The sequence below is a fragment of the Balaenoptera acutorostrata genome, chromosome 7, assembly GCF_949987535.1.
Source record: "Balaenoptera acutorostrata chromosome 7, mBalAcu1.1, whole genome shotgun sequence".
In the NCBI taxonomy this organism is placed as follows: domain Eukaryota; kingdom Metazoa; phylum Chordata; class Mammalia; order Artiodactyla; family Balaenopteridae; genus Balaenoptera; species Balaenoptera acutorostrata.
This window is the reverse complement of record NC_080070.1, coordinates 80,556,498-80,580,228: the sequence shown is the minus strand read 5'-3', so window position 1 is coordinate 80,580,228 and position 23,731 is coordinate 80,556,498. Positions and strand designations below refer to the sequence as shown.

The 23,731-nt window shown below is 35.7% G+C and overlaps 1 protein-coding gene across 3 annotated transcripts in view; it reads right to left on the bottom strand.

The window, feature by feature from the left end:
- SEMA3D (semaphorin 3D) overlaps window positions 1–23,731 on the bottom strand; it is a 208,961-nt gene that overhangs the window by 20,597 nt on the left and 164,633 nt on the right. For all 3 annotated transcript variants that reach the window (XM_007170275.2, XM_057550011.1, XM_007170276.2), the window contains 5 exons: window positions 21,737–21,881; window positions 8,678–8,900; window positions 6,490–6,578; window positions 4,610–4,651; window positions 2,159–2,316 (listed from right to left, as the gene is read on the bottom strand). In XM_007170275.2, coding sequence (XP_007170337.1) covers window positions 2,159–2,316; window positions 4,610–4,651; window positions 6,490–6,578; window positions 8,678–8,900; window positions 21,737–21,881 — 657 coding nt within the window. The remainder of the gene's footprint in view (window positions 1–2,158; window positions 2,317–4,609; window positions 4,652–6,489; window positions 6,579–8,677; window positions 8,901–21,736; window positions 21,882–23,731) is intronic.

Genomic DNA, 23,731 nt, shown 5'->3' with positions numbered 1-23,731 from the left:
TATTTTCCTTAAGAGGAAATAGTAACTACTGCATAAAAAAAGAAAAAATCTGCCACGTCTAAGTTAAATAAGTCTTGCACTCGGAGTACAGTTTCATTTGCTTTGGCTAGTTTATGTTGCCCCATCAGAGATCCTAGATGTCACAGTAAACATTCTGTGATATGTAGGGTGTTCCTTAAGGGGAATGCTGACCAGATGACAGCCCTGTGGAAGATTCATTTATCATACACATTTTTTGGCTCCCATGGCCAGTGTTAGGTAAGGGAGAACATCACAGTGGCTTGTCTGCAAGATCAGGGATACAGTCTTGAGAAATACAAGAAGAAAAAATTATGATGGTATAAGGTACATAAGGTCAAGCATGTTTTTAAATCTTGGCTTCTTAAGGAACAGGATCAATTCATCAAACTGAAGGTTCATTACCAACTAATGAGCATTCTTGTTTTTCAGGTTCTTGAAAAGAAAAGCACTCCCCAAAGACTAACTAGGATGAGTATAGTCTTTGTCAAAAACTATAACAAAAATGTTGTGACTTTTTACTTTAAACTTGAAATAATGGTATCTCCCCACTTACATTTAATTCAGAGATTTCAGGGAATACAAAAAGGTCTAGGAATTGTATCTGTTTTTGTACTATACATTCACTCTGTGATCACTAGAATTTGCAATTTGACAAATCAGTAAACTTTCAAAAAAATAAAAGTGCATTATGTAGTAGCGGGACTAACATATGCACACCTGTTATCTTATTTTGTTAAGACCTACAGATGAAAAAAAAATACCATATACAATTTGCTGACATTTTACCTAGAATAAAATATACTTTGGGCAATACTTTAGAAAATAGTGTTACTATAAACCACACTTTAAAATAATGATATTTTAATATACTCAGCCACCATCAGTCATATTAATGAGCATTCAGGGTGTTTCCAATAATTATGCTATTGAAAACTGTGCTGAAATGAACATCAAACATATAATTTGTGGTACTTTTTTGCCCGTGTGTGTAAAATAAATTCCTAGCTGGGTACTGCTGGCCCAGAATAGCATTATTTTTAAGAGCACATAAAGCAATAAACTACAAACAGCAGGATGTAGTTGGATATTTAAGCATATCTGGGTGGCAGAAATTGGTCAAGCTGGAGTAAAAGCAAAATTATACAGAATCACTGGGATGTGCTGTGGGCTGTATATAATCTACACTGTTACAAAAACATGTATTTATACATTATTTGTAAAACAGTAATTATGAGTATATACATATTTATAAATAAGGGAAGAAGGGAAGAATGTACAAAGGGTAGAGTAGTTAAGAAAGCAAACTTTTCATGCTTTTTGACAAAGATGAAGAGAAAGGATATAAACAATTTATCAGAATTTTTTAAAGCTCTGAAACCGAGGGTTATCATCAGTTAAATCCATGAAACCTGTAACCTGCCTTCATTAATCAAGCTTGCTTTAATTGTTGCTATAAAAACGTGTGTGTCCTCCAAGCCTCCGGTAACCTAAACAGGATGTTTGCCCAAGTTGTTTAGGAACTTGGAGTCAGCTGTGTTCAGTTTGAGCTCTAGCCGGTTAAGACTGGTTAGGACCACTGACCCTCCCTCTGGGCATGTGGGAGTGTCCAGTGACCTTTTGACATCAGAGGCCAAAAACTCCACCCTCAGGGCCGGCATCCCAGGAAGAAGCTTGTAGCTTAGTTGCATCTTCGCAGAACGATGATTACCTCACCTTTTTCTTATCTCCAATTAACCTTCCCCAGGCTCCCCACGCCTCAGCTTTCTCCCATGAGTATCCTCAGTCCCTCGCCTGTGGGGAGGGGAATTTGAGACTCGTTTTCCCCATCTCCCCGCTTGACTGCTTTGTGAATAAACCCGTTCCCTGCTGCACATCTTGGCATCTCCACGTTTGGCTTGCTGTGCATCAAACAAAACTAGTTTGGTAAGACTCCACATTTCCGGATTTCAGAACATTCTGTTTGATCCTCCTTCAAAATTTAGCTGTATGGAAAACTCTAAAACATTTCGATTGTAATATTCCTACCACAGACCATGTTCTCTATACGTTTTCTCTTTAAACTACAAGAGAAGGTATTCGTGTGAGATATTCATCGTGTGAAAAGCAAGGCTTCCTCTTAATCTGATGTACCTCTCACCGTTTTGAAGTGGGTGCGTAGCGAGAGCATGCGTTTCCATCCCAGGCACAGTAGGGGTCTCTGGCAAGACAACAGTCTGCACAAGCTTTCCCATAGGTGTCACATCTGTGCAAGGAGAGCTGAGCCAGTCCATCTCGGGAACCAATGTACAACTGTTGCTGCAAATCAGGCAAAACAAATGCATTAGAAGCATCTTTCAGACGAGTCTTAAGAACTTCCCTTTCTTGAATACCACATCACAGACCTAAATCTGTCTCCTCAGGTGCCCTGCCCGTTATAAACACTTGCACAGAAACATAAGGAAGAGTAAGATAAGTCAGTCTTCTGTCCCTGGTTGGATGGTGGTTTGAAGATGATGACACAGAATTGGACAGCATTCTAGAGAGCTAGACTAACGTTGGCAGTAATTTAAGAAGGTCAAAAACCAGCTGCTAGACTGAGGAATTAAGATGTCAGATTCTTTGTTAGTAGTTGAAAATGCACTCTGGTAGATTATATCAAGCACAGATGCTATAGGCAACACTGATGGTCTTCTCCTGCCATGGCTTCTTATATAAGAGTTGACTGAAAAGAGGTGTATAAAAAACTTTCCTGTGGTTTTAACTAACCATTTCATTTGTTAATGAAGTACGGATCCCTGAAGGAAGTTGAGTGATAAGTGAGAGAGAAAGTATTTGGTATCACTGTGAAGAAAGTATTTAGGAGGTTTGTGGGATGCTGTATCACACGTGAAAGCCTGCAGGAGACTGACAAAGTCAGCAAATACAATCACATTTTGAAAGTAATGCCCTGCTCCCTACATGTATTCACTTGAGAGTATGTGGTGGAGGCAGAGGGAGCGATGATAACAAGTGAATAAGCCATAGTCTGTGCCTTCAAGTAACTTACGGTCAAGTCTAGTGGACATGCCAAACTTTAAATGGAGGAAAAAAAAATCTGAGAAATAGATATTGGCACAAATAACATCCATGAATTCCACCTATAGAAATCTGTCTTATACCCCTACCACCCACTTAAGACCTCCTGGAGGCTAAATGTGGACTTTGTTTAGTATTTTACTATATAATTCTCCATAACGTTTGATACCAGTAAGACTAAAGTCTCCTTGAAAGTCTCTTCCCTTTCTCCTGTTCTCCCTCTTTATTTCTGCCTAAGACTTCTGTTTCCTTGGATGATTCCATTCTTTGCATTGAACATTGGGTTTCCCTCTTTGCGATTCTCATCTTTACTCTTCTTCCTGCACAAAGACTCAGAGTGATTTTGAAGACAACATAAACACGCACACACTGATGCCCCTAAATCTAGTCTTCCTACCCTACCTTGACCAAGAGACACCATCCCAGTCACCCACATCACGAATCTGGGAGTTGTCTTTGAATCTTCTTTCACTCTCACTCGGTCTGCCACCTTATCTCTCCATTCTCTTACACAGCACTCTCAAATCCATTTCCTCCTCCCTCTCCACTGCCCCTGCCTTTGTCTCAGTCCTTATCATCTCTTTCCTGGATGACCTGTAAGTGTCCTTACTGTTTCAGCTGGCTTCACCCTTGTTTTCCGGCAACCCTCACCTCCACCCCAGGACTCAGTCCCTCTTCCACACTGCCACACCAGGCTGCTCTCTCTAAGAGGCAAATCTTATCATGACACCCTCCTGCTTAAAATCTTTAAAGGTTTTCATTGTCTTGGATAAACTTGTTAAACTTCCCAGGAGGGCATCCATGCAAGGATATGTCTACTCTTCTTCTGTCTTACCTCCCCAGATTCCTTTCTAGCCTCCTTGCCCCTTGAGTGCAGGTATGCTCTCTGCTCCAGTTGTACACAAACTTACTAGAGTAAGTTCTAGTCTTTCACTCTTCACGCCTTTTCAAATGGTCTCCCCTTCTACTCGGCATATGCTTCCCCATCCCATCCTTCTTTTTATTTATCTGGTTGCCTGCAGCATCCTTCATGGCTCGAGCTGCCTGTCTCTCCCTGCTCCCCTCCTGTCCGTCTCCCTAGAACATGGTTCCATTATTGCTCTACTTTGTTAGCATGCTCCTTTGCCTTCCAGCTCCATGTGACTATTGGGCTGTTTGCCACTGCAGTCCATAGTCTAACTCCTAGACTCGCTGATTAAAAACCATCTTTAATGTTTAGGGCTAGTATTCTACATGAATTACTTTACAGCCTTGACAGAATGACATTCTCATGAGACGAGGAAAGTGAGCTCAATTTTCAAGAGCCAAAGGAAGGGGAGAATGTATTATTCAATTAATGAAATTGGGTCCCCTGTCTCCTAAGGCAAGGCTGAAACAATGCCCTATAATCAGTTATAAAAGAAACAAATAATCTAAAGCTTTTTACACTATTTATAATTTAACTTCCAGTTCCAATGGATTTTCCCTAAAATAAACTTTGATTCAAATAATCTTTCTTTTGTGGCTAATTTTTTACACAAAAATTAGAAAGTACCTGCTTCAGAGACAACTCCATGTTCAAGATGATTGATGAATGCTGAAAATAGAATTTAACTATTAATAAAGATAATCATGAACAATCTTTTAGAGTAGCCAATATTTTGTTTTATCTTTTACCAAGGATAATTGGAGTAAACTTCAAGGCTCTGTTACATAGAAGAGAAAAAGATCTTAAGTTTGCTATTTCCTTCCCATGTGTAGTGATTCAACCTTAATAAAAATTATCAAAATAGTTATTTTTAAATCCTATTAAAGAAAAATTACCTAAATGTATGAGGAGACACTCTGCGTTGAAAATTGGTCCCGGTTACCCACAAGGTTTCTCCCTCTTCTGACTCTGCTTATCTTAACTGCTTCCATATAATTCAAACTAGTGTTGACAAGAACATCTCCATAATTATTTATTGCCTCTTTCTGCTCTTACTTAGATCAGTAGTTCAAAAACTTGTTCAAGTAGTAAAATTCTAAAAAGTTATAGTGCTTCTTGTGGATGAGCATATTCTTTATAAAACACTGCAAGATACGATGCACATGGTTTCACGACATGAAAGTTTTATTTGTAGAAAACATGCCTCTATGCGTAAAATACAAAATTTAAAACATGAACACAAAAGCTACCAAACTAAAAAGGATGGAATGTTTAAACATTTTTTTATCTATCGTCTATGTCTCTCTCTCTCTCTATGACTATTCTTTTCTCACCAGCCAATATTTACTAAGCAATAAACACAAGCAGATATTAAAACTTTAAGAAAATATATGAAAAAAATGAAAAGAAATGTTAAATGAGAAAGTTCTATCCAATAACTTTTTCTGTGAATTAAGCGAACAGGGTCATTATTTAATCTTAACAGTGGAATCCAAACAATTCCTCTTGGTCAGTAATAACCGCTGAGTAGACTTAGTCTAATGTGCCTCTGTGTATTATGGGGGCTTTATTTTTGCCCTCTGGGTTCACACTTATATTTGACATTGGCTTTTCCCTCAGGAACTACCCACGACTTTGTTTCTGGTAGATTCCAGAGAGCAGGTCTTGTTCTTGTTAACTCCTGGACCACTATTATCATCACAATGTAAACAGGATCCTGCGGAACCCAGCCTGTTAATTAACTTGAGCCCCTCAAAGCAGAGAGCTCTACTCTCTTTTATGGCAATACAAGTTTACATGGAAACAGTCTATTTTAATAAACTGTCTCAACAAAAATGGTATAAAAGACAGCATATTTTTTAAAAGCTCTTCTAAGAAATGCAATTTTATTTCTAATTTCATTTTAGAAAATAACTCTAAATTCAATTTCAGTGAAGATCTACAAAGAATGCCACAATTCAAATTTACTACTGTTAAAAGTCTAACGACATTCCCCAAATCTGGAGAACTCTTATTTTAGATCTACTAACTCTTTTGGTGGTTGAGGGGAATTTAGCACACATAAAGACTTACTATCAAGCAACTTAAAAAAAAAAATTCCTTACAGAAATGCAGGACCACATGATTTATACACTCTTCCAGTTTCCTTAAATTCAACTGAAGAAAAATTGAAAAGTAAAATTTATAAAGTAGAAAAGCATCTGGATAGTAAAAGAGACCCTAGGCTTTCATCTACCATGGCGATTTGTCTGAACATATGCTTAGAGAACTCAGTCATGAGGGGCAACCCAGGAGCCCCAAGTTCAGTGATATTTCTGCAGGGGAAAATGAGTCCCATTCTTAGTTGCTTTTAAAACTTTTTCCTTCGCTTAAGGAAAAGAAAAATAAAGAAGCTAATTGCAAAGACTTCTTCAGAAAGAGTGGTGACGTACTGATACGAACATGTCCTATATAAGAACTGCTCAAGTTCGCCATCGCTTCTCCCGGAACTCTGGCCTAAGTCTTACCTTGAATATGTGTAACTCCTCCAGTACTACCTCTTCCATTTTCCACTTCTCCTTTGAAATGCTGACAACTTTTAGGACTGTTCCAATGTCTGAAAAAATACATTACCCATGATCCTGTTGTTTCTACTTCAATGTTTAGTTAAGCATTTTCCTAGCAACCTTCACATGGCTCCCCTCATTTTTTTTCAATGCCTTTCAAGCAATCAGCTTAAACAAACGATGCGAGAAGTGAAGCTTAATGTATATGATTCCCCCCTTTTGAAATACTATAGCTTTCGGCTCATAAAACACATTTATAAAGAAATATTAAAAGACACACATTCAGAGTGTATTCCTAACACAAGGAATAGAGATGTCTCCTTTAAAAATTAGTTGAAAGGGTAACAAAAGAGGAACAACATTTTTGGAACTTAATTTAAAAGGTTAAAATATATTAACAAATTTTCTCTCTCAATGTAAGAAATATTTATTCAGTACTTACCCAGTTCACCATGAAAGATAAATATATATTTTTTTAATAATCTTAACAAATGGAAGAGAAATCATTGAATCTATCTACATGGGGGAAGTAGTAGCTCACTCATAAAATGTATTTTACTTACAGAAATATAATTAATGGGCTAGAAAATAAAATTTTGTCTAAAATTATTTTAGTTCAATTTAAAAGAACTAAACTATTATCACAAGATTAATCATATATTGCAGTCCACAAGGTGGCATGTTATTACAGAAAGACAATCAAAAGAACATTTTAGAAAAAAATCCCATTTGGAAATTAATGGAGAGACTGACTTACACATAAAAATAAATTTAAAATAGTTGCTTTTAAACTTCTGAGCACAGAGGTTGAAGTAGGTTAACATGTATGGTAATATCCTATTTGTACAAAATAGTCTGGATTATTTGTTTTTAAATGACTCTAGGATCTTTGAAAAATATTAAGTATATATTTTCTGAATGTCATAATTGAAAATCAATCTATCTTAGAATCCTCATAATTTTCTAAGTAAAAGTTAGGTAGTACCACCTAGTGGCTAAATGGCTTTTCTGACCCTGAAATGTTGAAGAACTAGAAATGAGCTTTGGGTGGGTAGTGCAATTAAGGGGCAAGCTCATTAGAATTAATGACAAACTAATTATTTCATGTTTTGACGCTTCAGTAGTAATCTCTGTAGTCTTGAAAGTATTACTTTTTTTCCCTGGGCCTTGGTACTGCCATCTGCAACATAATCAGGTTTGACAACTGGTGTTCGTGAAAGTCCTCTGAGTCTGTCACACAGACGCTTCCTAATAAACCTAACTTTTGTAAAACCAATATATTTTAAAAAATAAAATTATTCTAAAGTTGTTTTATAGTCCTAAAAACATTTCAATAAAAATGTCCATTTCTTAATAACTCATCAAATTTCTGTTTCTTTATGCAATGCGTGATCCATCAAATTACATAACATTATCTAGGATGTAGTGCTTTTGTTTTAATGATACATGTTATCTTTACTGCCAATACAATTCACAGAACATTATTAGATATTACTTTTTTTTTTTTTTTGAGATGCACCAAATAAGCAATATTTCTTTCCCTTGATAAAAAAGGTAATCATTTTATAATTACTGAGTTGGCAGTCAAAAAAATAAATAAAATGGGCTCTAATAATGAAAAGTGATACTTAATCCACAAAATTCAAGGACAGGAAAAATAATCACCAAGTAGTTTCTACTTTAAGTTCTTTACAAATTAATGATTAACTTTTTTGAAACCACCGTAAGCCAACTAAGTCAGTGATTTTCAAAACTGGGTGAAGGGATCCTTTGGGGTAAGATTATCAAATATCTCTGTAGAGAAAGGGAAATGTGAAGTTTGAAAATAGAGAAGCTTTGCTTTACCTACTTGTTTTATTCCATAGTCATTCAACAAATATGTATTGAGCACCTCATCTGTAGCAGGCACATTGCAGTCGTAATATAGTAGTATATTTTGAAATCTCACATAACACTAATGGAGGCTGGGAGATATGTATGATCGTCGATCAAAAGCACATGTTATGCAAGTTAAAAAAAACACTGACTGGGTATTAGCTAGTAGTTACTCATTTTGATTTTGGCCAGTAAACTTTTCTGAAGTTTTTGTTTTGTTTGTCTAATAATGAAAAATTCATTTGAAAGAAGGCATAACCTGGCTCTAGCATACCTGTTCCAAGAAACATCACATCGTACTGGCCATCTTCTGCGACAACGTGATCCACCACAATCTGTGTCAGTCTGTAATCCACATTGATGCGCTTGAATGTTGGTCCTCCCACAACTGGATACACTGATTTATACATCACAGGGTGCCGCTTTATGAAACTGATGACATCGTCTGGAAAATCTCGGGTGGATTTAATCAGTGGGTCATAGGTTTTGCTTGGACACTGAAAAGAAATGAGGAGGGGAGTAAAGGCATTGTTCACACATCTGAGAAATTTTCACTTCTAGTAAAGTTTTTAAGGCTTATCATTGATAATATTAAAGGAGTGGTCAACAGGATCAATATGAAATCACATGTATTGACAGATGTAAATAAATGTGGCTTACCTGGAGTGTATATAAATCCAGTTTTTGCTTTCAAAAATATTCTTACTTATTACAATGAAATATTATTCAGCCACACAAAAAATGAAATCTTGCTATTTGCAACATGGATGGACCTTGAGGGCATTACGCTAAGTGAAGTAAGTCAGACAGAGAAAGACAAATACTGTATGATCTCACTTATGTGTGGAATCAAACAAAAGAGCTCAAAGATACAGAGAACAGATTGGTGGTTGCCAGATGTAGAGGGTGCAGGATGGGCAAAATGGGTCAGAGGGTACAAACTTCCAGTTATAAATCCTGAGGATGTAATGTACAGTACGGTGGCTATAGTTACTAACACTATTGCGTATTTGAAAGTTGCTAAGAGTAGATCTTAAAAGTTCTCATCACAAGAAAAAAAAAATTGTAACTATGTATGGTGACTGATGTTAACTGGACTTATTGTGGTGATCATTTTTCAATATATACAAATAGCGAATTATGTTGTACACCTGAAACTAATGTTATATGTCATTGATACCTCAATAAAACATTAATTGTGCACATATTTTAAATCTTTTATCAATGTCCAGTTGGGCTCTTGCTTTTGAAATACTTTTCAGTTGCATAAGCACAAGTAAAAATTGATAATTCCAATCCATATCTTTTCTTCCAAGAAGTATGACTTCAGAAAACCAAATACAAAACCCCCATGCTAGATATTTCTATTGTCTTTTGAACTATTCTCTTCTTGAATTAGCCTCAGATCTCAAAAGACAACTGCCTTTGCTTGTTGGCAGATGGAATGGCTAATGATCATCAAAGAGAACCTTATGAAACAAATTATCATGCTTATTAAAGCTTCTCAATGTTTCTCCAAAAAGATTTCTAAATTATATCCATTTACCTGTATTTTCTAAAGTTTCCAAAGTGAGCTCTTTTCTTACAAAGGTACATGAAATTTGAGTTGAAATAATTAAGAAAGTGATCTATAAACATTATTATTTTCAATTTCCTTTAATTAATGTAAAATTTCAGTTTTAAATTAAAACCATGATTGTTAATAAAATGGAACAAATCAACATGTCATAAAGTTACTTGTAAAAGAGCTTTAATAGTTTGATATCATAATTATCTAGTTTTTCATAACTGGCGTGAAAATTTACTGTGAGCAAGTCAACAACTCTTCCCCTAAAGGATCTGTGGGGAAACCCTCAGGGAATTTTTCACTTCTGTCTTAAAATCGCTTCTTGTGCGCCTTTTGACATCCACTAATTCAATAGTTAGCATACCCTGCCCCCTGGTGGTAAAAGTAAAAAATTCACACTGGTATGAATTCAATGTGCCTCTATCCAAAAACATGAAAAGGGAATTACTTCATAAATCCCTTCAAGATATTACTTCAAATATCTCCCCTCCCATGTACTAAATCTATTTTATGATTTTATTATATTGTAATTTAGTAAGTTATCTCAGAGAGAACAATGCTGTTACCACATTTGAATTCTTAACTGGCTAATACGTTCTTTTGGAATGGAAAAGTTTAGCTGTATGATGCAGGCATAGAAAAGAAAATGAGTAATATTAAGGAAAGTTTATAAGAAAGTGCTGCTTTCTCCCTGTTTTAGTTTTTAGACAAGTTGAAACATAATCTCCACTGAACTGAGCCACTTATACCCAACACTAATTAGAATCTTGTCAAGGCTCGAAATTGTACTTCTCAAAGCATTCACGAGCGTCATTCTTAAGGAACTAAAGATACTGGAGTTAGTCACAATAAATGACCCTGACCTCAAATTTACAGCAATAAAATCATAATAGCTCACTAAATTACAAGAAATAGCAAAGAAGTTATACTTTTAAAAAGAATCTGTTAATAATTTTCTATAAATAGCTTGAGAATATATTTATCTTTCATAAGAATCTTTGCATGTGAAAAGAAACTGATCTTTTCTTGATCAGTTTTATTGACTTGTCCCAGGTCTGCACCAAAAAGGTTAGAAATGTCCTAGAATGTTAGCCGTTTGGTACTTACTGATCATATTCCTAGCTGGATGTTGGTCTAAAGATCTAAGTCTGTATCTTCAGTCATTGTTTCTAGCACTTTGCTTTCAGCCAAGTGAAATCTGTCAACTCAGTAATGCAAGGAACCCTATATTAAGTAGATTAAGCTGTAACTCAAAATGGATACGGAGCTCAAATGATACAAAGCTCTTGCCCAATTACAGGCTGCGTGTTTGAGACTCAGTCAAAGGCCATTCATAGTGGGCTTATAGCTTATAATGCCTGTGGTACTATCTGGTGGGCCTATTATTAAAATCAAAGCAAATGCAAGATTTCTGCCTGCATTACATTTTTGAAACAGCCCTCGAACTTAAGAAAAACATCTCTTTTGACTTTGTAGCTATAATCATGCAGTAGCCAATATTTCAAAGGAAATAACATCGTGCCATTCAAGTCAGTTTTTTACATCAAATTTTCAAACCATAAGAAATTTTAATGTGAGAAAGGATAGGTGAATGAAGCTAGGAACATTCATCAGAGAAGCAAACATGATAATTTTCCTCATTGTTCACCTCTGACAAAGAAGTTTAAGTGTAATAAAATCTAACAAAAAAAGAAGAGAAGGGAAACCTGGCTTCTATTGACTATTATAAAATGATCTTTGAAAATGTATTTTTTTTCATATGGCAGCTTTTCCTCATGGCATGCTGCCAGTGTTTGGATAAGATCTTTATCCTCTAGGTTGCTGTGTGTGATCTCTCTGGTCCGCGTCTCCACTCTGCTTTCACAAATGAAAGTGATTTGGTAGAGATACTCCCTGAGGTTTAAGATAGTACAGTTTGAACCAAATATTAAAAACTAGTGGAATTTTTCCTTTGATATCATAGCTGCATCTCACACAGATCTAAAAATAACTTGGGATGCCAAGTATCTTATGCAGGTAAATGGAAAGTAGGAGAGAAAAATTACATAAAGGAAAAAGAGAAAGCGTGGGGAAATGCTACATCTAAATAACCATATTCAATTATTTTCCTTACACAAATCCTAGAAAACTTTCCTATTGCAGCTATACATCACAGGTATTAAAAATCTAATGAATTTTTCTCTGTATGTATGTACTTTAAGTTCTACCTGCTGAGTCAGTCCATCTGAATATACTGTAGAGGGCAATTTATTTCTGCTTCCAGCTTTCTAACATTTGTCTGACTTCCATCACTTTAGCTCCTGTGACTGTAAGAAATAAATCAGGGAACTTACCTCTGTCTCCACCTACTGTTTCAAAAAACTCTAAGACAGTTTAAAATAAGGAGAAGAAAAAAAGAGTAAGCTATTTCCAAAACTCTAAAATGTCCGTATCTTGCTGGAAACAATACCAGCACAAGAGCAGAAGAGAAAAGGACCTGCCTAGGCAGCTCTGAGATGAAAGGGTAAACCCAGCGGCAATAAGCCCTGGTTGCATGCCTATCTCCCAGGGCTGGCTGCCACCCTGACTAGGTGTGATCATGTTATGCTTGGCACGTCTGCGTGTTTGCAGAGGGCCTTCAGTCGTGCAGTGGGAAGCAATGGATAAGAGGAGAAAAATGGGTTTTATCCAATGAGAGAACTTTGCCCCTTGGCAAGGCCCCAGACAGCTGTTACAAGTTTGCTCCCCCTGCTGCTTCGGGCTATTCTCTACAGGTTGCAGTTTCATTTTAAACAAATCAGAGGGATGATCAGTGCGAGGGAAGACATGGCATGAGGAACAACTGAACCGGGCTTTCATTTTTAGCAAAATGGGAAAGATAAGCTAAATGTGTAAAGAAGTCTCATTTTTGTTTATAAAGGAAAACATGCAAATTTAATAGGTGCCATCCTATCCCCCTACTTATTCCTCTAAGAGTCAGTTTATAACATATATGGGCAAAGAAAGGTGCTATATTCAATATGAGATAGAAGGGCCGGAGATATAATATACAGGTAAATCTATCTTTTTTTGAAGCTTCTCTTTTTTTTAGAAGAATTTCTATACCAGAAAAATGAAAACATGATTGAATTGGAGTAAGTAGCCTGGGATTTGGAGAACCTCATTTTAAAAGCGAATGTTGGCCCTATGGAAAAGAAAGCTGAAAGCCAGTTGAAAAGATTGATTTGTTATTTGAATCAGCTGCCTTTCACCATTTCGGAGAAACACAGCCTATATACAGTTAAAGGAAAATGGTAGAGATGTTTTGTCATACACCCTTAGGAACTTGGAGTCAGGAGGCCCAGATTCTAGTCTTGCCTCTGCTTCTCCTTTCTAGAATGAAAAAGAAAAACCTAGAAGGGTTAGAATTAAAGATATCCTATCCAATAAGTGGAAAGCCATGCAGTGAACAAATGTTGGGGGAAAAAAAACCCCGTGAATTTAATATGATAGAGAGGCATCTATGAGCTAGTAATATGTAAAATGAGATTTTCCCAAAGATTTCCATATACTTTAATTAGGAACTTTAGTTGAAACAAAAGAAACACCAATGAAATTTTAGACATATTCTTCAGATGCATAAATAAGAAGACAGTGTGACACTGTGAGGGAATTCTTCCATTATTTTTTTCCATCCCATTTGGATCTCTCACAGTCTAACACTATACAAATCAAAAGGAAGTTTAGGATACGACTTTTGGACTCTCTTTCTTTTTGCACCCTTATCTTTGAATCAATCTTAAAACGTCTTTTTTTCTAGAAATATAATCAAGAAAATCCTTACTTAATGGGGTCAGTCTAGGTTACAACTCAGATCTAATTTAGGGGATTCATGAAGACATACAATTCTAAGAATCATCAGCTCTATAAAAAGTGTGTTACAGGAATATGTCATTGCTCAAGCCAAATATTTTAGGTAGATCAGGAAGAGAAAACAGGGTGTCCGAAGAGTTTTGGAACTCATGAATTTCATGTTTTATTTCAAACCCCTGCTGTTGAGGACCTGGGCCAAGGTAAAAGTTGGAATTTCTCAGCAGTCATTCTAGTTTGAAGTGAAGTACCATTGCATATATCCAGTCTGCTATAAGAATTGAGTTATTGTCATTATGTATTATTATCCTATGATATGATACAATATCTCCAGGATTTGCTCTTTTTTTGTAGCAAAATCATAAGTCAATCTCAATGAAGGCTGTGATGCTTAGATATGTCAGAGGAAAAAACGCTTTTCTGGAACAGGTGGATATGCCAGGACCCACAGCTGGTCCATGACAGAATTTTTGGTAGGATGAAGTTTCCAGTGACCCTGGAAAAGAATTTTGTGATATTTTTAACTGTCTTTTCCGTGTTAGAAAGTTTAATAATTTGGTGGGAAATAAATAAGGACTGTTAGACGTAACCTCATCCACATCACAGTTTGGGAGATTTTATCTCAGAGCAGAGAAGGGACCGTAAAGCCTCTATTGCAAAGAGGGGAATCTATTTACCTTTATTTTTCATTTACTCTAGAGGAAAAACCCATGTGAGGAATTGTACATGGTGGGGCTTCTTGTTTAGACGAAGACTTGAAATGTTATAGAAAGGACGAGATTTCATTACTTTACATATAATGGTAGCTGAAAAATCACTTAACATTGTCTTTGTAGTGGGTCAGTTAAATCAAGGATCTAATTAATATATGAATGTGACTTCAGAAAAAGGATTTTAATTTTTTCTAAAGATCTGAATTCCTAAAATAGAATTGGAGAGGGGAGATGTTTTTTCAGGGATTACTTGAGATTAAACAACTCTTAGTTTTCACAGGGCATTTCAGTATTTTTCTCTTTTTCTCACTAAAAGGACAAGAGCATATTATCTATACTCAGATATACATCATAGAAGGTCAATAAACATGAAGAAGGAGGCTAGCTTAGTGGTTTTGGTAGTTTATGTGACTTAACAGGAAACAAAAGAAAAGCAACAACAACAAAAACAATTAGGAAGTTCTAGCTGAAAATGAGCATATGTATTCAATGTGTCCAGTGTCAGACAGTGTAAGAGCCAGAGCTGGGGTAAGAGATCACGTCTTTAGTATACAGTCAAGGATGCTTTTCACCATATCATGGTGTTCCTTGAACTATGGCTTTGCTTCAAATGTTTGAACCAAGGAATTCTCAGAGTCACCATTCTCAGGTATTCTCAGAGTCACCATTTGCATCACCTCTTTCTAATACCTATACACACAAAAAGAATGTGTTTTGCTGTTGTTTAAGCTATTAATGGGAATTTTAATGTATTTATCATTCACCAGTATATACATAGTAAAAACAAGTTATGAAATTAAAAAGCAGTACCTATAACTACCTCTTTTTGCTCCCTACCAAAAAATGAAGCCTTAGTTGGGAAATTCATGTGTAAGTTTTGATCTTTAAAAGTAAAGGTGACACATTTAACAGTAAAAGCAGTAACTATTTGGGAGGAAATGGAATTTAAAAATGAATTGTTATTTTTACAAAATTAGAGGTTTAGAAATTGTTTTAAAACTACGGGAAAATGATTCAGGAGCAGTGAAACATACATTTCTTTAATGTTTTAACTTCAAAAACTGCACATTTTGGCCATTGTGAATAGTGTTGCAAATGAACATGGGAGTGCTAATCTCTCTTCAAGATCCCAATTTCAATCCATTTGGACAGATATCCAGAAGTAGGATTGCTGGATCGTATGGTAATTCTACTTTTTAATTTTTTGACAACCCTTCATACCATATGTGGAAACAACCTAAATGTTCACTGACTGATGAATGGATTTTAAAAAGTGTCTATACATATAGTGGAATATTATTCAGTCTTGAAAGAAAGGAAACCCTACCACTTGTGACAACATAGTTAAACCCAGAGGACAATACACTAAGTAAAATAAGTCAGCCATGAAGGACAAAAACTGCTTAATTCCACTTATGTATATATATAAAACATAGTCAAACTCATAGAAGCAGAAAATAGAACTGTGGTTGCCAGGGGCTTGGGGGAGTGGAAAATGGGAAGTCATCAATCAGTGGGTATAAAATTTCAGTTACAGTGGGTAAGTTCTAGAGAGCTGCTATATAACATTACAGCCTGTAGATAATAAGGGATAGATAGTAGATCTCACGATAAGTGTTCTTACCACAATACATTTTTTTCAAAAAGTCCTTTCTTCTCACCTTTCTGATAAGAGAATAGTTTAAAAACTGAAGCTCACTTTCAAGTAAACATGTATTAATATTTACATTTATGCATAAATCATAAAAACTCCTTATCAACACAGAATGAAACTACAGAGTAAATTTTTAATAATAAATCAAATATCAAAAATAAAATCTTCTGCCTTTACAAATCTTCCCTAGATTTTTTTTGCCTGATCTCAGTTTGGTTTCTCTATCTGACCTGTTATCACTCATTGTATGGTAGATTCTTCCATACTGCATTTCACTTGGAACTTATTACCAAGACCCAGCAGTTCAGTAAGGCCCATCTGAACGAAATATAATTTGTTCAGAGACTCTGTTTGGACACCAGAGGGCAGAAGAATCACTTGAAGTGAAGGAATTCTGTTAAGTGAATCTTGTGCATTCTTGAATTTCCAGGCTTATTAACATTGTAGAGTAGTGATATCATTGTAAGGCTAGGAGTTTAGGTTTGACTTTTTATCACAGGAAGTACAGAAGTCTGTCAAACTAAAAAAATTAAGTAGCTATGGCACACAGAATGTTCTAGTGTTTATTTACCGGAGTGATAATGTCAACAGAAGGCACTGCTGGGAGAACAACTTAGAATTCAACCTTAATAGCAACATGGATGAGAAAATGTAAGTGCAAAGGTGGTTTTTAAAATAATCTATTTAAAATTTTTAACATAAGTGGAAAGTGGCTTTTAGAGTAAAGATCCTGACATTTCATAGAAAGCAAATTATTCAGCAATGCTTTGATTAAAGTAAGATGTGTTCCCCTGAATTACAATAAAAGAAATGACAAGTGCAATAAGGCTTCAACACTTCACTATTATTTTTGTAGAGAACAGACTGATCTCTGGAGAAACAATGTAAGGTTCTGTTTGGTTGTTTGATTTTACCACTTTGAAGGCAGAATAGCATGGGGGTTAATGGCATTTGATTTGGAGTTACATGGCTCTAAATTTAATCCTAGTCTCACCACTTTAAAAACTATGAGACCATGAGCATGTGCTTACCCTCATTGGCTTTTTCTATTTATTTTTTTAAATTGAAGAATAGTTAATTTACAATGTTGTGTTTGTTTCCGGTGTAGAGCAAAGAGATTCATTTATATTCATATATATATATATATATATATATATTCTTTTTTCAGAATCCATTATAGGTTATTACAAGATATTGAATATAGTTCCGTATGCTATACAATAGCACCTTATTGTTTATCTATTTTATATATAGTAGTGTGTTAAACCAAACTCCTAATTTATCCCTCCCCCCTCTTTCCCTTTTGGTAACTATAAATTTGTTTTCTATGCCTGTGAGTCTATTTCTGTTTTGTAAATAAGTTCATTTGTATCATTTTTTTAGATTCCACATGCAAGTGTTATCATATGATATTTGTCTTTCTCTGATTTCCTTCACTTAGGGTTATAATCTCTAGGTCCATCCATGTTGCTGCAAATGGCATTATTTCATTTTTTATGGCTAAGTAATATTCCACTATACATATAACATAAATCCCACATCTTCTATATCCATTCATCTGTTGATGGACATTTAGGTTCATTGGGCTTTTTCTTATCCATAAAATTGGGATAATAATATCTACACCATTAAGTTGTCTGTAAGAATGTACGGATAACATGAGCCCTTATTACTGTGTCTGGATCATAAGAAGGGTTCAATAATGGTTTTTGACTAAAATTTCTGAGCTGGAGGTTTGTAGAAAATAAGACTCATAGCTTCACTTAAACAAAAATTACTACAATTAGGCTGCTTAAAAAAAAAAAAACAAATGTGCAAGTATGTCAGGAGAATGTATAAAAATAAATGCAGTTAATTTTAGGTAGAGCATTCAGTAGCATATTAATCAGGTGAATTTAGGGGATAGGTGAGTATTAGAGAATATCAAAGAATAAAGGAAAAAAGACTGGTCAGAAAACTTCAACATCCCTATTCACTCTGCCGTGTTTGGTGATATGATATTGAGAAAATTATTATTCTGGGCATAAGTTTCCTCCTCTGTAAAGTGAGAGTGAATTATGCAGTGTCTCTCATCCATTCCGGTTCTTAGATTCTCAAACTTAACAAGAGTCATTACTTGATACACTATGAAATATAATTTCAATGATTAAATGACAGAGTTATTTAAATGGTAACCTTAGTTTATGAAAAGCTTATTTGTGTAGCAGATTTTCATATCAGATAGATGATATTCCTAACTTCAGCGCCAGCCCTCCAAATATAAAATATAATGTGGAAAATCTGACTAATCATTGTATGCAACTAAAAGGTAAGATATCACTGAAAACATAAATAAAGAATTAAGGAAGCAAAAGGTTACAAATTTACATACGATTTTAGACATTTTCAAACGTCGTCACAGATTTCAAAGAGAGTACAAAAGTAGCTAGTTACTTGGAAATAACTGATACCCTTTAGTTACGGTAGCTTTCTCGATACTCTTGCAAACCTTTCAGGGGGAGTGGTTATCACTATTCTTACAGAGAATCAATTGGAAAAAGATGGTAAATAAAAAAAATTTTTAAATATCTCAGTAATATTATTTTACATAAATAAATTTTTTTTAACTGGCTTATCTGGTTGCTCCCCATCTAAAACCAGTGTAGACACAATCTGAGTTTAGTTCAGAACAAGAAAGAATTCCGCTTTTAACTGAAACTATAAAGCAAGATAAATAATCCCTGATAGGGCTTCCCTGGTGGCGCAGCGGTTGAGAATCTGCCTGCCAATGCAGGGGACACGGGTTCGAGCCCTGGTCCGGGAAGATCCCACATGCCACGGAGCAACTGGGCCCGTGAGCCACAACTACTGAGCCTGCGCGACCAGAGCCTGTGCTCCGCAACAAGAGAGGCCGCGATAGTGAGAGGCCCGCGCACCGCGATGAAGAGTGGCCCCCGCTTGCCGCAACTAGAGAAAGCCCTCGCACAGAAACGAAAACCCAACACAGCCATAAATAAATAAATAAACCCAAAGTTTAAAAAAAAAAAAAAAAATCCCTGACAGCAACTAGGATATATTTTTCTTTCCCTAAATTCTATAAAAGAACATAATGTACCTGATCAAAGAGAGTGTTCTAACAGAGTCTTCCTAAGGGAGACTTTGTCTTTCTGTCTCAGTTAGCAACAGTGGCCCGAGTATGGGCTATGGATTAAAGATTAGTTACGAGGCATAATTCTCAAAGCTTAGCTTCAGATGCGAATGTGTTTACACATTTACAAAAGCATAGGAAAATAATGATGTTTAGAAGGGATAAAAGAATAATTTTGTTAAACAGCACTTCCTTATGCCTGATGATATTTTTCCTTTTATCTAAATTATTAAAAAGAAAAAAGTATTTTTGGTAGTTTGGATACAACTTATTCCCTAGATAATTCTGAACTCTTCAAGAAAATATCTACAGTGTAAACACTTTGTATTTTGAGTACTCCAACAGCAAAGGCTGCTCTGTTTAACATAAGGAGGTGCTTCTTTCCTCAATGATGAAAACCCTCCTCACTGACATGTATGTTTTACTATTCGGGGGTCACATATCAGAGAAGTGCCCGTGTGCTTCTGAGCAGAGTCATGTAAGGTGCGAGTTGCCTTTAGGCTCCCATGACATTCACAGGTCTCTCAGGGAGGAGCAGGGAAGTGGTGACAGCTGCCACCTCTGCAGCACCTCCAGCCTACACTGTCAGATGTGATCTGGATGTATCGGCAGGTGGTCATTTTGATAATCAACTTCCTAGTACTGTAAGAATCAACTGCTGTATATAGGTAGGGAAATAATTTTCTGTAATGAATGCGGGTGATTTCAGTCCCAAATTCTTTCTCCTGTAACATCCAGATAATTAAAGATTTGTTTTTAATGGCCTGAATGGTCACAGTCTTTATTTTTGAGAATAAACATATGTAGAAACAACTCAGAGTATGGCAGTCTCTGACATTTAACCCCAGAATCCTAGTATGGTAAAATTTCCCCAGCTAGAGAGCCCTCTGAAATTTTACCATCCTCCTCAAACAAAAAACAAAAAACAAACAAAAAAAACCTCAAACAACCTTCACATATATAATCATTATATATACTATGTATATTCAGTAAAAGATCTTCCATGGAAGGGAAAAATAGATATAATTCAACATAAAAAGTTTTTAATGTAGTGTCAAAGTACAAGGACTCAGAGCTTGGACTCTACCAACAAGATACCTGGGTTTAAAACTCAGTTGCATCACTCACTAGCTTTGTGACCATGGGCAAGTTACTGCACTTACCTGTGCCTGAGATAGCTCATCTGTAAAATGGCATTAATAATAATAGCATTTGCTTTATAGAGTCATTATAAAGATTACATTAAGATTTATAAAGCCTTTAGAAGAGTACCTACACCCTATGTTACTGTTTAAAAAAATAACAGAACAAGCAAGGACAGCTTTGATGTTCAAAGAAAATTAAAAAGTGAATATTGAAAATCATAATATTACTTGCAGAAAGTTTTTTCCACCAAAGTTGAGATTATCCCATAATCAGTTCAGAAACATCCCTGAAACATATTGAGGAATTACAAAAGGGAAAATAGACATGGTTGTAAAGTGTGGTTCCCCAATTTAATTAGGTTACGTAACAGGAAGATGAAAAGAGAATTCAGAAAGCCTGGCTACCAGCTGTTTTCTCTTCAAGAACAAACATAAGATGAAACTCAGTAGAATTAGATGGGTTACATCAGTGATTTTTCTGGGATTTTGATGACTATTTTGAGCTCTTGGTAGAAATATTCATAATGAATCCTAATTTTTTAAAAGAGGCATTTTACCTTTATATTAGGCCAATTAACTAATTCTAAAATATTTAAATAACAAACTGTTTTAATCACATCAACAGAACAAAAGCCTTCCATTTATAATGCACATACAGATTTTAAATTGCAAGGTTTTTTTCAAAACAGATGCAGAAACTCTAAAACACATTTCTTACCTGTTTCATTTCTGCTCTAAACATGATTTATGCTATCTGAATAGAATTTTGGACTCAGAGCTTTCTATGTCTTTCCCACATCTAAAATATGCATATAATTCCAAGGTGCAACATAATAAAGAAAAGATAAATGCAGAACAAGAGAACAGATCATTTAAATGAACAACTGATGTCGTCTTTTTAAGGTAGAAGTGGGGACTAGATGACTCTTAACTACATGCAGAGCTGTATGTGATGAATAAACACTAGCATTTCCTTCTAACTTGGAATATTTGTCATTCTAGATACTAACTCATTTTGACGATTCTATAGACACGTTGAGGATAAACACTATATTCTCAGAATAGTCTGTCTGCTCCTTACGATATAGCCCATTGTTTCCTGTAGTATTTAAAATTCTTACTCAAACGAAAAATGTTAAGTTCCAGTGAAGGTCAGACATACTAATACATCACTGTAAATAAACAGTTATTTTAAAACCACAGTGCATGTTGCTGTGGTGAATAGCATAGTTTATTATACTAGGATTAGGAAGAGAATATGGACTTAAAATACTTTGATTATTAAGCATGGATACATACTGTACCAGGTCGGGGATAAGGAATTCTTCCATCATACTGCACCCAACGATGATCTGCACTTTCCTTATGCGCATATGGACCATTAAAAACTGCTCTGATGTCGGCCATGCTATACACACACACAGCAGAGCCTTTGAAGATGGAGCTGAAAGAAAGCAACATGATTCAGTCATTCACTGGTCCATTCAGTGGACATTCTCTGAGCACATGCTATAACCAGGTGCTGTGGACACATTTATTCAGGACATTCTATCTGACAGGTGCGGCAGACAAAATGTGTGTATGTCCTCAAGGAGCTTACAGCCAAGTAATCCTGAATAAGTTTTGATACCACTTATATTACAGGTAATTATAGTAAACTAGGCAAGCACACAGATGGGTACCCAATACAAGGCTGTCTGGTAAGTTTTCAGGGAGTAGGTAGCATCTAAATTGACATCTGATGGACAAATAGGAATTACCTGGAAAAATTGAAGGATAGACAGGAATATGCAGGAAAGAGTATTATATTTATTCACACGCTCTTGAATTTTATTTGAAGTTATTATAGCATAATGCCTTCTAAAGAACTTACAAAATCAGAAGTTACATTACCTACTTTTTAAAAAAAGGAATATTTAGATATGTAAATAATAAATATTTATCTGTTTTCTTAAAGTGAGTGAATGTCCATAAGTACTGGCTATTAATGATTTCCTCATATAATTTTTATTAATTTTAAAAACACTGAAATAATCTTTTTGCTCCTTTTTGAATTTCTGAGTTTATGTATATAACTTATCTGATGCTTAAAATTAATCATGATTACACAGGAAGGGGGCACATCCAATTAAGAGGCAGCAAAGCTCCATGGGAATTCAACAAATTTTTGCAAACTAATGATGAAAATTGTTAGCAGCATCAGATATTTCATCTTGGTTTTTTTTTTTTTTTTAATTTTATTTATTTATTTATTTATTTTTGGCTGTGTTGGGTCTTCGTTTCTGTGCGAGGGCTTTCTCTAGCTGTGGCAAGCGGGGGCCGCTCTTCATCGCGGTGCGCGGGCCTCTCACTATCGCGGCCTCTCTTGTTGCGGAGCACAGGCTCCAGACGCGCAGGCTCAGTAGTTGTGGCTCACGGGCCCAGTTGCTCCGCGGCATGTGGGATCTTCCCAGACCAGGGCTCGAACCCGTGTCCCCTGCATTGGCAGGCAGATTCTCAACCACTGCGCCACCAGGGAAGCCCTCATCTTGGTTTTATTTCCAGAAATTAAAAGGCATTTTCTCTGAATCTAAAATTTTCAGTGATTCCTGTTCTTAAAAACAAGATCACACTTTACACTCTAAGAGACTTAGCACTACACAAATGAGTTTAGGATTCACTAACATAAGTAACTCAATCATTAATCATTCTTGGAATGACATTAATGCGAAGCATCAGGAGCTGATGTTAAATAGGCAGCCGGGAGAAAACTGGCTGCTAGGAAGGGAAATGATGGCCCCATAAAAATCATATGACCTGCCTATGATACTTTAAAGGAACGATGCATCATGGTGTTATTGCAGATTAATTACATCTTCTCATTGGACCAAGGATGTGACTTGCATCCTGACATTACCACAGTCTTCAGGGCAGCATTAAAAATAAAATAACAAAGTGCACCAAGAACAAAGAGCTGACTTGTAACTTCACACTCTGGGTGGGCAAAAACTCAATAAGAGAAAAAGAGAACTATCTTGGGGCTACATTTCTCTGGCACACATCTATGTCTTGTGTGTGAAACACACAGTGACTTTAAAGAAAATTCTGTGAATGGAAAGATGCCAAGAGAACCAGGGCTGAGATACTTGACTTGAGTAACTACAGGCATGTGCTCTTCCTGCACCTTTTTAGTTCAGATATAAATTAGCAGAAACATGGAGTTCAAAATAGCAGCTTCTTAGGATATCTTCTCTAGTCTCATATTTAAATATTTCCACTCTAATTTTATAATTAACCAAATAGTATTTTGTTTTT